Source organism: Scardinius erythrophthalmus, assembly GCF_964197995.2.
Source record: "Scardinius erythrophthalmus genome assembly, chromosome: 5".
Classification (NCBI taxonomy): Eukaryota; Metazoa; Chordata; class Actinopteri; order Cypriniformes; family Leuciscidae; genus Scardinius; species Scardinius erythrophthalmus.
Genome location: NC_138225.1, coordinates 10,634,425 through 10,649,111, shown reverse-complemented (window position 1 = coordinate 10,649,111; position 14,687 = coordinate 10,634,425). Strand labels below are relative to the sequence as shown.

Genomic DNA, 14,687 nt, shown 5'->3' with positions numbered 1-14,687 from the left:
TATATATATATATATATATATATATATATATATATATATATATATATATATATATATATATATTATTTATTATAGTTATAGATTTCACACAATGTGCCTATTTTACATTTATTTGAGTTGTCAGATGATCAAAGGTGTGTCCTGTACTACAGAAGAACAACTTGCTTTTTGGAGGCCCTTATAAATTATCAATCAGCCGTCGAGGATCACATTTCCTCTGTCTCTCCAGCTCATGAGCATAAGCATAGTCAGCATACCATAACCAACATCAGCACGGCGTGGTTAACCTCTTCTCTCACACCCTGCTGATTTTGATAAACATTCTCATGCACGTTTACACTCACACAGTAATTTACACCCTGTTTGTGAGTCAGGGTTGCCAACGCATCATGCTGAAGAAACAATATTGAACCATCAAATCAAATTTAAAAGCCATTAGTTATTTCCTCATATTGACTTGATGACAATCAGTATTGACCTTACTCAACCGGTTTTACTTTTCTTTCACAAGCACACTTTTGTCTGATCTTTGGAGACGCTCGCTGTCTTTGCTCTGTGTTTCTTTGCCCCACAGTCAGCCAAGGATCTGGCAAGTTACGGTTAAGCAAGCTTAGCCTTGGCTGATTTTTAAGTGCCATTTCTCAAAGGTCCTTTGTGAAGGTTTAATGGCACTTCAGTAGTATTCAGTCTTTTTGACCCAGATTAACCCTATAGTGCAGGTGAGTCATGGGTCACGTACACTGTAAAGATTCAAGAGAGAATCCCCTAAATAATCATTGTGTCTGTAATTATATCAAAGTAATACAGTGAACAAAAATTTTGATTGTTTTACCAAACCTCCATCGAAGGAGGCATCCTGTTTTGTTTTATGCTTATCTCTTGCATTGTTGCCATGTCTGCTTGTTATAAGTGCTTTGGCCTTTAATTCATAAACCTTTCATGCAAGTCTAAACTAGATTTTCAGGTGCAGAAATGGTAATTATATGTATAATATCACATAGTCTTTCACTGTAGATTAACCCTTATAAAAGTTAATCAGTCAAGAGCAGTGAGTGAATTTTCTTTTTTTGTCTTTTGTCATAAAAACTCTCACTTGCACAATTCAATGTACTCTTACACATGCATTTTCTCACATGTTTATGTTCACTTAATCAATAACTGACAGTGTTTACGATGATACTCGACAAGATCATCGAGTCGACAAGATCAATGTTTACGATGATACTCGACTTTTGACAATGTTGTGTGAATATGTCCGTTTAAGCTCAGTACGTGCATGTGAAAGAGAGTATTTCCGTGCTGTGAGACGCAGCTTTCTGGGCGTGCGCTTTGGATGTGTGTTGCATTCACACAACTTATCACACAGCGTGCGAGTACCAAACTGACGTGGGTACTTTCTCGTCTACTTGTGCTTGAATATTTAAGTCGGAAAGGTTTCAGACGTGAAAATGATCAACTTCTGTGAAGATGCAACACTGGCCCGAGTGTCTTTCATGTTTATTAAAATGTATTTTTGCATATGGGTCTTAATCCTATAACAAGAATTAGCTAAGATTAGCTTTTTGGCACTTAAAATGTTTTTTATGATGGTGATGGATCACAATGAATATTCATTGACCAAGGCCGGAAATATTAGATACATGCATAGGGCTGAAATTTATTTTAATTTAGATTTTGTTTAGAAAAACTGACTATCCCTATCGCTTCCAGGGATTTTAATTAATTTTGACAGCTGCATATTTCCATACTCTTTGGCATGTTTCTTATGCTCTTGTATTCATTCTTTTCATTTCACTTTGATAACTCAGTATAGAGGGTGAATGTGTAACAGTTGTAAATTGTGAACTTGATAATGTATCATAATTTGCATTTAGGCTACTTATTAATTTAAATGAAACCTGGATCATTTCATTGGTGATTTATATAATTGTAATGCTTCTTCACATTTTCATTGGTAAAGATTGATTTGGGTTGTCTCTGGTTTTACTCTGCCCCTCCTTCTGCAACAGAAGCCTTTGGGACCTGGTCAGAAGGGGCCCCCTTGAGGCCAATTATCCAGTGTTTGTGACTCACATGTTAGGAGTTAGGCTAATTTATTTTTGAATTTTTTTGTTAATTTTGTGTTTGTAAAGATCTGGTACCTGGTTAGCTGGTTTATATTTTGAATTAGCTTTATATATATATATATATATATATATATATATATATATATATATATATATATATATATATATATATATATATATATATATATATATATATATATATATATATATATATATATATAATTTTCCTTGTAAATAATTACTTTAAGACTGACTGCATGGATCCAGTACACTGATACTGATACATGGTGTGTTTGCTTTCTCAATTGTTTACGTTCGCTTAAGACATAGCCGACTGTTAACTAGGATACTTGTTTTTATTACTATTTTTTGTCAAAACTTACTTAATTACATTCATAATGGAGGAGTCAGATTTCAATACAAGTTTGCCAAAACAATACATAAAAAGTACCTAAACATTTATTTGTAATAATGTGCACCTAAGAACATTTATTTAGAAAGTAAATCATGTCAATTTTGATTTCACACACTTTAAAGATGGCTGTGTAAAAATTATATGGTTTCTGTGAAATGATGGCCATTAGTGATGTAATTCTTATTAATTTACCTTGTTTTCTCATCTCTTTTTCCACCTTTCTATATGTCTGTGCAATGCTCAACGTGTTGCTGGTAGAGTCATGACCCTGAGACAAGCAAATGGCTGCAAACAGCTGACCTTCACCATAAGCCTGACCCTGACTCTAGGACTGCTCCAATGGCCAGTAGGAGATGTTAGTGGTCAGGATGGACTGTCTCCTACTCAAGTCCTTCAGGAGCTGCTGACACGCTATGGTGACAACACCAGCATCTCTGTCCCTCAGCTCCGATCGCTCCTCATACGGTTAAATGGAGGCAAGAGTGGAGACCATGACGCACAAACACAGCCCACCAAAACCAATGGATCTAAGGTGCGTCAAAAATGTTACAGAAAATTTGACAGGATCTTTATATGTATTTGTTACCCAGTGAGCATTTTCACATGTCTAACTGGCTTTTGGATCTTCCCTGCCTCTGATTGGTTGCTTGCTTGTCGCACATACAAATACATGCATATTGTGTTCAATGTACTATGGCTTCTCTTACATGTATTTGAATATGAAAATCAAGTATTTGGAAAATACTGGGCATTCGCCTGCCATTGCAAGAATATCAATTTCCCACCCTCATTTTACTGCATTATTTTGTGTTTTTAATTACATTTTTTATCCTTATAGTTGATGTTTATAGATGATCTAAGTGACATTAGCCAACTGTTTCCATATTGTAACCCTCTTTATGGCAAGTTAAAAAGATCCTCCGTACTTGCTGATCTGAAAAGTCCTGTTTTCCTGCATTGGTTCACATGCTTTGGTTGGGGAGGGGTGTTTTAAATACTTTTAAAGCTCAGTGTCGGTCCTGATTCACTCCTAACACGAAAGAGCTTGATCTTCTCAGGGTGCTTTATAAGACATGACAGACGTCTTATCCTCTGCCACACCAACTGTCACAACGCCAGTCAGTGAACTGTTAGGTCAGGTGTTATTGCACAGGATAGCTCTTGCTGCTTTATTAAAAATATATTCTAAATGATCTATATTTATATCAACTGATTTATATATTGTCAGTTTTCATAAATATAGAGAGAGCCTGATTTGTTAAGTAGGCTTGCTTAATATCCTTAAATGGCGCATGCAATATAAAGTACAATCTTTGGTTGCAATACTTATATATTGAGCATATATGTATCACATGATCCTTCAGAGATCATTCTAATATGCTGATTTGATGATACTCAAGTAAAATGTATATTAGTATTGATGTTGAAAACAAGTGCTGCTTGATGTTTTTTCATTTAGTAGATCTTTTTAAGAGTGAAAAAAAAATTATTTGAAATATTTTTTGTAACTATATACAGGTACATTTTTGTAAATGTATGTATATACATATTTATATTTTCATTTAAATCCCTGGTATTACAATATGAACTGACTGAGTGTTAAGTAAGTAGACCCACTCAAAACCTCAAATATTTGTCTTTGGTTTGACATTTATACTCATGTCATTAAGTTTAAGTTTTTTTTAGAGGCTTTATCTCTTCTGCCACCTCTCAAGGTGTAAGTTAGCCAAGAATAACACATTGTACTGTATCAGTTTGTCCACACTGATAATAGGCCATATTGGGCTGTCATTATTTCTGTACACCATAGAGAGCATTTATTGTGTTAAAGTGGAAATTTAACACACATTAACTTTTTGTGTTAATGTGGAACTTTTACAAGGACCACAAGTGGAATATCTGCACAATGTGCACGCCATTTTGTTCCTTGAAGAATACGGTAGATTGTTCACCAACAATATTGAGTTTATTCAGTAAATGAATATAACAGCAAAATGCTTCCTGGGTTTGGTTTTAATTTATTTTTGTCTGCTAAACTGCTGTGACCTAAATTGACCTAAGATTGTTCTAAACTTTCATTAAATTTAAAGGGGTCCTGTTATGCTTTTTACATTTTCAAGTTTCTTTTTGAGCGTGAAGGTCTGCAAAGTTATAAAGCACAAAGTCCACTCCAAAGGGAGTTATTCTCATATGTCAATAAGCACTGTTTCTGAACTCCCTGAAACGCCTCGATTATAGTCTTGAGTTTTCTTCCAGGAACTTGCATGTCACTAGCCTGGATGTCAGCCGAACTTAGCCCCGCCCACAACATTTGAGGTCGGGAAGTTTGGTCTGGACTAGATCCGTTGTGGAGCAACTATGCTCAAACCAGAACTGTCCGGACCAATCAAATAGTCACGGTGGGCTTTATACAATGATGGACAGATGATCAACTGTAACGTAATCATCCACGTTACCAAAGAGCGCTTGGGTTGAATTCATTTACAACAAAGATGACTGCCGCTGGAGAATTGAGATGTGTAGATTCCGCCATCACTTCTGTTATAGAAGATATTGACAAGCACATTCATTTTAAAAGAGGAACAGAGAACTGCGATCAAGGCATTTGTTGATCGGAAAGATGAATGAAGAACATACGTCACTTACTCCGTTGCTCTGATTGGTCTATCCAATTGAGTGCAGAGGCATTTTCTTTCCCGGTTCGGTTGAAACACGCCCCTTAATCACAGCCCAATGGAGCAGTCTCAGACTCATATAGAATCTGAGTATGTCGACGTCAGGCTAACATGTCACAGTATTCCTCATTTAAATAAATCCCGACCTGACGTGCTCAAAAAAAGGGACGAGGCCTGGTTGTTATGTTAGTAGTGTGTTGAAACTCATGGTAAGGGACATGACATTTCCAAAACGCACTCAAAGCAGTTGACCAATCACAACAGAGCACATTTTGCTTTTAAGAAGGGGGGCTTCATAGAGACAGGAGCTAAACAGCGTTTCTGACAGACTGGGAAGAGAGGTGCTGCAATAATGTTAAATATGTGAAAAAGAATGTGTTTTCTGAACATTCAAGCTCTTAAAGACTTTGACAATGAGCATAATAGGTCCCATTTAGTGAATAATATTTTCTTTTGTAAATATTTTGTCTAAAAGATATATATAATACATTTTAATTTAATTCTCTTGACAGAATATGTATTTTTATTTTTCATTATTTCATATTTTAATATCATGTTTCTATGTTCATAATTGTATATTTAAAACAATTTCTGCTTCAGATGACGGTTTTTTTCAGACACGGGCCAAAACTCCCGACGTAATATGTTTTTCTTTTTTTCTTATGTCTTTAACATTTTTGAACCCGAATCTAATCCTGATATTTATCACCATATGACCTTGAAATGTTACGGTGTTTGACCTCAGGGTCAAGTCTTTGGTTTCGATCCTATGCTGCGACAGCTCCAGCACAAACTCTGCACTCTCAATGCTGTAATTGAAGCTTCTCCTTTGAGATCAGTAATTGAAACCTCTGTCCTGTCCTCTGCTCTCAGTGCTTGGCTGCAGACACTCTGGCAGCGTATGGGATGAGCGAACAGTCTCGTATAGATGAACGAGGCCTGCAGGAGATCTGCCCTACCATGATACAGCAGCTGGACTCACAAGCATGCAAGACCCAACAGGAGCAAGAGTCCGAGACCAGCCCCAGACCCACTTACGCTGAGGGTAAGACTGACTATCCATTGAGAGACTATAGATAATTTTACTGATCATGCCAAATTTTTATTATCAGTCACAACATTGCCAAAAGTTTTAGCTATACCTATCATCAGTAACAAATCACACCGTTGTGTAATCTCCTTAAACAAACATTTAAAGATGACTTATGCATAATAAAGTCCATTTATAGGCCATAACTTTAACGCCCAGTCCTGAACTTCATTGAACATGCACGCCATGGTTTTAAAATGAATTGTTCAAGAATCACATATTTTTGTGCTGTGCAGGTGTCAACATATTTTGGTCATGAATCAAGGGTAATATGTAATATGTGAGATTTGTGCACACTGTGATTGCCATGACACTTATTAACAGTTCTAGTTGTTTTCTTTAAACCGTCACGTGTTGCACGTCCCCAGGTAATGCCATGTGTTAAAAATGTATCAATAAAGATAAAGAACAACACCTTGGCATATTTATAGCAGACTAGTCTAGTTTATATCTGCTGTTCACTGTAGACAATCTTTGACTTGGCCATCAAAGGAACGGCTTCTAGTAAATACAGTGGATCAGCTGATTTAGTTTGAACTTGAGAGGATCGGAAAAGTGCACGTGTTCTCTTATGTTGAGCCTTGATCTCCAGTTAAAGTGTGATAAGAATGGTCAACTCTCTGAAAACTGAAAAACATAGAAACATGACTTTAAAAAAAAAACAAATGCAAGTTGCTTCAACATTTTGGTTCTCTAAGAAAGATGTAAGCACATAAAACATTAGCTATATAATACAGTTCAAATATTTCAATTGGTAATATTACAATTAAATATCACAATTTAAAATGACCGTTTTTATTATTATTATCATTTGAATATATTTTAAAATGTAATTTATTCCTGTGATGTCAAAGCTGAATTTTCAGCATCATTACTACAGTCTTCAGTGTCACACTATCCTTCAGAAATAATTATCATTATCATTAACATTTTAAAACAGTTAAAATGCAGAATATTTTTGTTGACATCATAAGTAATAATTTCTTTCCAAAAAACAATTCTTACTGACCCCAGATTTTTGAACAGTAGTGTATTTAAAAAACAATAAAAAAAAAAAAACATTTTGAAACCCCTTCAGATGGTTTAACTTTATTAGATCATGCTCATATAGTTAATGTGATGAAATGGGGCCATTCCTTGTCAACTCAACCCGAGGTCCCCTAAAAATGTATTTTGATTCAAAAAATATATACTCTCGTGAAACAAATACATAAATGAAGAAGGAAGCCAAAATATGAAATGCTCTGGATGCAAGTGTTATTTAAATGCTATGAATATTTACTGACTAATTTACTATTGTGTAGAGGGTGGTCAAAATGAAAATTTTCATCTGAGATTTGGAGCCAAATTACAGGGGAAACAAATTAATTTAGAAATATAGCAGTGTTGTTATTTAATTTTTACATATTAGTAGGTCCTTGTTGCATTATATGCCAATCGTGACAGTTCAAAAATGGGAAAAGCACTTTTCTCAAGGTTTCACTGCCTGTAACTTAAGAAGTATTAAAGATATCTTAATATGTACACCCATATTTGACCGTTTTAGCTATACCTATTAGTAACAATCAATCACACAGGTGTGCAATCTCCTTAAACAAACTTTTCAAGAGGATTTATGCAAATCTTTGCGCTGCGAGATGCTATTACACTGTCTATTAACAGATCTTGTAATGTGTCTTTTAAACCGTCACGTGTTGCACGTCCCCAGGTAATGTCAGGTGTTAAAATGTATCAATAAAGATAAAGAACAACACCTTGGCATATTTAGAGCAGACTAGTCTAGTTTATATCTGCTGTTCACTGTAGACAATCTTTGACTTGGCCATCAAATCAGGCTTCTAGGAAATACAGTGGATCAGCTGATTTAGTTTGAACTCTGACTGAGAGGGTCGGAAAAGTGCAGGTGTTCTCTTATGTTGAGCCTTGATCTCCAGTTAAAGTGTGATAAGAATGGTCAACTCTCTGAAAACTGAAAAACGTTAATGAATTAGAAAACAAAATATCTAAGCAACTTGCATTTATTTATTTATTTAAGAAAGACGGTACAAGCACATAAAACATTAGCTATATAATACAGTAATACAATTATACAATAATATTACAATTAAATATCACAGTTTGAAATGACTTTTTTTTCCCTTTATTTGAATATATTTTAAAATGTAATTTATTCCTGTGATGGCAGAGCTGAATTTTCAGCATCATAACTCCAGTCTTCAGTGTCACATGATCCTTCAGAAAGCATTCTAATATGCTGATTTAGTGCTCAAGATGCATTTATTGTTATTATCATTATAAAACAGTTGTGCTGCTTAATAGTTTTGTTGAAATCATGATTCATGAGTATTCTTTTCTTTCCCTCCATTTTTTTTTATTTTTTTTACTGACCCCAAATTTTTTGATTGTAATGTACTTTAAAAAATAATTACAAAAAATATTGAAACCTCTTCAGATAATCATTCTCATATAGTTAATGTGATTAGGCCATTCCTTGTCAACTCAACCCAAGGTCCCCAGCTAAAAATTTTGATTAAAAAAAAAAAAAACTTAAATGAAGAAGGAAGCCAAGATATTAAATGCACAGGATGCAAGTGCTATGTAAATGCTGTGAATATTTACTGAGTAATCCACTATTTTGTAGAGGGGGGTCAAAATACCAATTTTCATCTGATGTTCAGAGCCAAATTACAGGGGGAACAAATGAATTTAGAAAGATAGCAGTTTTATTTTTATATAGAGGTTGTAACTTGTAATACTCAAAATTAGTATGCCCTTGTTACCTTTAAAACTCTTGATATCTTGATATCCTTTTGGATTCTAGATTCTTCTTAACAGACTTCTCTTTTGTTATCTTAATTTTTAAGGCCCTGCAGAGTCAAGTGGGGTCACGGGCAAAATAAGACCTCGTGACTTTTAAAATGGCTAGCTTGTATATTTCAGATGCCAGCAACATCTGGATTCAATCACAGTTCTCTGGTCAGACGGGCGAATTGAAGGGAGGCTGTGAGCTTAGAGAGTCTTTCAAAAGCTGAACTGAAATATCCCTTGTGTAGGCGACAGATATAAAAAGGCAAGACGGAGAGTTCGGAGAATTTCTTGGGTGTGTGTGAAGCCTGCAGGGACATTTCAGGAGAGAGAGTCAGGACGAAAATTTCACATGCAGTCTACAATCTGTGTTTTGTTAGCTTTACAAACACTTCGAATCTGTGCAGGTTTTTGTATTCACCTTAACCTAAAATAAACCGTCTATAACAGATTATTTATTTAATTCTTGTTTTTAATCAGCCTGTGAGCCTTTAACATCTGTGCTCAGTAATATTTCCTGTCACTTTACCTCATGCTGTTCTTTATCTGCTAAACAAGTCACTTCTGGGTTTTGACATTTCTTGTGCATCCTGGCAGCGGGATACGAAATGGAAGCAGAATGTCGCAGTGCCACTTCCTGCCGGAATTCAAGAGATAAGGGGAGGGAGAAATGTGTGCTTTTGGAGTCTTATATAGCATCCTATTCTTAATGCAGTCTATTCCATTCAGTTCTTAACAAAAAGTTCTGTACTGGCACCATGGTACAGTGATGGTAATACATTTTGTTCTGAGTATTTACTTTGTTCATCGACCAAAGAAAGCCAGGGAATTTCTGGTGGTTTGGGACATGAAATGATCAGAAAAGAGAAGGGAACAAGATTAAAGCAGGATGCATGCCAGGCCCAAACCAGATCATTTGCATAAGTGCCACATCTCAGTGTGCATAAAATGTAACGTAGCATGTGCCACAGTTCATTTTTAGTTTTGGTTCTGTCTCACCCTTCCCACTGCAAAATGTGGGAACCTTTCAGGTGTTCATTTGGAGTCCCAAAACGATACTTTCTAATACAATTCTAGTACATTAAAAAAACAAATGTACACGTTTAAACATTTCAAAATGTATTTTGTTCCTTATAAAAGCCGATTTGTTGAATGTTTTTACAATAAACAACTTAAAAGGACAGTTCATCCCAAAAATGAAAATTCTGTCATAATTAATCTCCCTCTTGTTGTTTCAAATCTGTATGACTTTGTCTTCTGTGAAATAGATAAGAAGATATTTGAGAAACATTGGTGTCCAAACAACATTGGACCCCATTAACTTTCATTGAATGGGCAAATATTGCGTACAGTGGACAGTATACCTAAGGCAGTGGACCTTGGTTGAAATTAAATTATTAGGGGCCAAGCACCGAAGGTGCGGAGGCACCTATTGTTTTTGTTCCCGTTCTTATTATTAGGGGCCAAGCACCGAAGGTGCGGAGGCACCTATTGTTTTCGTTCCCGTTCTTATTATTATTATTATTATTAGGGGCCAAGCACCGAAGGTGCGGAGGCACCTATTGTTTTCGTTCCCGTTCTTATTATTATTATTATTAGGGGCCAAGCACCGAAGGTGCGGAGGCACCTATTGTATCTGTTCCGTTTCTTATTATTAGGGGCCAAGCACCGAAGGTGCGGAGGCACCTATTGTATCTGTTCCGTTTCTTATTATTAGGGGCCAAGCACCGAAGGTGCGGAGGCACCTATTGTATCTGTTCCGTTTCTTATTAGGGGCCAAGCACCGAAGGTGCGGAGGCACCTATTGTATCTGTTCCGTTTCTTATTATTATTAGGGGCCAAGCACCGAAGGTGCGGAGGCACCTATTGTATCTGTTCCGTTTCTTATTATTATTATTATTATTATTAGGGGCCAAGCACCGAAGGTGCGGAGGCACCTATTGTATCTGTTCCGTTTCTTATTATTATTATTATTATTATTATTATTATTATTCTTCCGCCATGGGAGTCTATGGCAGCCCATAGAACCGATTGCGGGAAAGTTGTTTTGGTTTGACATTCTGATAGAGGACCGTCTCAACATTAAATACACCAATTTTGGTGTTTCTAAGTCATTCCCTCTAGCGCCACCACCTGTCCAAAGTTTCACTTTTATTTTGCTAATAACTTTTGAACCGTAAGGCCAATCAGCGAAATTCTTTTTTCCTCTGATTCCTGAGCTCATGGCGATTCGATTTCACCCTATGACGTCATTTGACGTCATAAAAATATGGCCGCCATCTTGAATTTTCAAAAAAAGCTACTTTTTCGAACTCGTCCTAGACGGTTTGTCCGATTTGCACGAAAATTGAACCAGATCATCTTCAGGTAGTGCTGACAAAAAGTTATGGAATTCAAATGGATTCGTCAAACCGTTTTCAATAAACGCACAAATACATTTTACGTAGCGCTAGCAAAAACAGTCGTAAGGCTGTATCTCCGCAACGGTTTATCGTATTCAGACCAAACTTGGTACTTGTACTCACAAGCATGACCTGAGGCTTCATGCTGTGTTTCGGCGCAGCGCCACCTACTGGTCCGGAGATATGAAAAATGGCTATTTTTGCTTATAACTTCTGAACAGTTTTTCCAAAAATCATACAATTGGTCTCGTTAGATTCAGGGCAACATGCCGAGTCGACTGATATCCAATTTGACCATATCGGTCATTTTGGCTGTCGGCCATTTTGAATTTTGTGCTAAAATTCTGTATTTTATGAACGCATGAACGGATTGTTACGAAACGTGGTATGGGTCATCAGCACAATGCCCTGAATGAGCCTGAGAAGTTTCGAAACAGCGCCACCTAGTGGTGAATTTTTTTTTTCAAATGCTTATAACTTTGGGTGTGGTCAACTTATTTTCACGAAACTCATCTTTTTAGACTCCTGAATCGTTGCCGAGTCCTACGATACCAAACATGCTAGGTTTTGCCTTACGGTTTGTGTAGCGTTGTGATTTAGCGCTTAAAAAACATTTGGCTATATCTTTGAAACCGCTAGTCCGATCGAGACGAAACCACCGTCAGAAGTTTGGAAACATAGGTCGATAGCTATACGCCAATGCCCAAATGCGAAAATATTGATGTTTAGGGGTACTAATTTCCAATCAAAGTCATGTGTCAGTCATTTTTTTCGTGTTTTTTCATATAAATGTCTATAACTCTCAAGCGAATTGAGATATTTTCACCAAAATTGACACACATATGTATGGGCTCACTCTGAGGACACGTAAAAAAAATTGTGGGACTGAGCCTCTTGGTGGCGCTATAATTGAACAAAATATGAAATTCCCATTGACTTCAATACAGTTTTGTGAAATAAAATGCTATACTAAACAAATGCATTGGTGTAATATTACGAAACTCAGATTGTGTCATCAGCACCATCCCCTGAAGGCAACCAAAATATTTCAAGACAGCGCCACCTAGTGGTCAAAAGTTATAACAAAATTTCCAAAAAGGCTAATAACTTTTGAATAAATCTGGCTATTGAAATGCCACGGGTCTTAATAGATTCCTTGGGTCAAGCCGAGAACATAGATACCAAGTTTTCCTTATTTGGCCAAACTTCCTGTCCGCCATCTTGATTTTCATTCAAAACCTACTTTTTCGAACTCCTCCTAGACCGTTTGTCCGATTTTCACCAAAATCGAATCGTATCATCTCCAGACTGTGCCGACAAAAAGTTATGGATTTCGTGTCGATTGATGAAACCGTTTTCGTATAGCACAGCAGCAAAGTTGAGGCATGATGCCAAAATGACTATTCAGGCTTTATATCTGCAATGCCTCGACATATTGACACAAAACTTTGTATGTGTCACTGTCTCCTTACTCTGACCACACCACATCAATTTCGTAACAGCGCCACCTTTTGGTCAAAAGTGACAATCCATTAAATCATATTTTGAATCACTTTTTACATGATTTTTCAGCCATTTCGCCTAAAATCCTCTTTAAATGTCTTTAATTGCTCATTGTTGCAGTTGGTCTGACACTTTCAGACATTTTCGCATGTCTTGTCGTCTTATTCTGCTTGGCCCCGGTAATTGCTGCTTGCAGCTATATTTAGGGGCCAAGCACCGAAGGTGCGGAGGCACCTATTGTATCTGTTCCGTTTCTTATTATTATTATTATTATTATTATTATTATTATTCTTCCGCCATGGGAGTCTATGGCAGCCCATAGAACCGATTGCGGGAAAGTTGTTTTGGTTTGACATTCTGATAGAGGACCGTCTCAACATTAAATACACCAATTTTGGTGTTTCTAAGTCATTCCCTCTAGCGCCACCACCTGTCCAAAGTTTCACTTTTATTTTGCTAATAACTTTTGAACCGTAAGGCCAATTAGCGAAATTCTTTTTTCCTCTGATTCCTGAGCTCATGGCGATTCGATTGCACCCTATGACGTCATTTGCCGTCATAAAAATATGGCCGCCATCTTGAATTTTCAAAAAAAGCTACTTTTTCGAACTCGTCCTAGACGGTTTGTCCGATTTGCACGAAAATTGAACCAGATCATCTTCAGGTAGTGCTGACCAAAAGTTATGGAATTCAAATGGATTCGTCAAACCGTTTTCAATAAACGCACAAATACATTTTACGTAGCGCTAGCAAAAACAGTCGTAAGGCCGTATCTCCGCAACGGTTTATCGTATTCAGACCAAACTTGGTACTTGTACTCACAAGCATGACCTGAGGCTACATGCTGCGTTTCGGCGCAGCGCCACCTACTGGTCCGGAGATATGAAAAATGGCTATTTTTGCTTATAACTTCTGAACAGTTTGTCCAAAAATCATACAATTGGTCTCGTTAGATTCAGGGCAACATGCCGAGTCGACTGATATCCAATTTGACCATATCGGTCATTTTGGCTGTCGGCCATTTTGAATTTTGTGCTAAAATTCTGTATTTTAAGAATGCATGAACGGATTGTTACGAAATGTGGTATGGGTCATCAGCACGATGCCCTGAATGAGCCTGAGAAGTTTCGAAACAGCGCCACCTAGTGGTGAATTTTTTTTTTCAAATGCTTATAACTTTGGGTGTGGTCGACTTATTTTCACGAAACTCATCTTTTTAGACTCCTGAATCGTTGCCGAGTCCTACGATACCAAACATGCTAGGTTTCGCCTTACGGTTTGTGTAGCGTTGTGATTTAGCGCTTAAAAAACATTTGGCTATATCTTTGAAACCGCTAGTCCGATCGAGACGAAACCACCGTCAGAAGTTTGGAAACATAGGTCGATAGCTATACGCCAATGCCCAAATGCGAAAATATTGATGTTTAGGGGTAGTAATATTCAATCAAAGTCATGTGTCAGTCATTTTTTTCGTGTTTTTTCATATAAATGTCTATAACTCCGAAGCAAATTGAGATTTTTGCACCAAAATCGACACATATATGTATGGGCTCACTCTGAGGACACATTAAAAAAATGGTGGGACTGAGCCTCTTGGTGGCGCTATAATAGAACAAAACATGAAATTCCCATTGACTTCAATGCAGTTTTGTGAAATAAAATGCTATACTAAACAAATGCATTGGTGTAATATTACGAAACTCAGAATGTGCCATCAGCACCATCCCCTGA

At 36.8% G+C, this 14,687-nt stretch overlaps 1 protein-coding gene across 2 annotated transcripts in view; it reads left to right on the top strand.

The window, feature by feature from the left end:
• Window positions 1-14,687, top strand: part of slc39a14 (solute carrier family 39 member 14) — an 85,660-nt gene that overhangs the window by 7,183 nt on the left and 63,790 nt on the right. For both annotated transcript variants that reach the window (XM_081366203.1, XM_081366202.1), the window contains exons 2-3: window positions 2,740-3,013; window positions 6,030-6,201. In XM_081366203.1, the coding sequence (XP_081222329.1) occupies window positions 2,744-3,013; window positions 6,030-6,201 (442 nt within the window). In that variant the 5' untranslated portion in view covers window positions 2,740-2,743. The remainder of the gene's footprint in view (window positions 1-2,739; window positions 3,014-6,029; window positions 6,202-14,687) is intronic.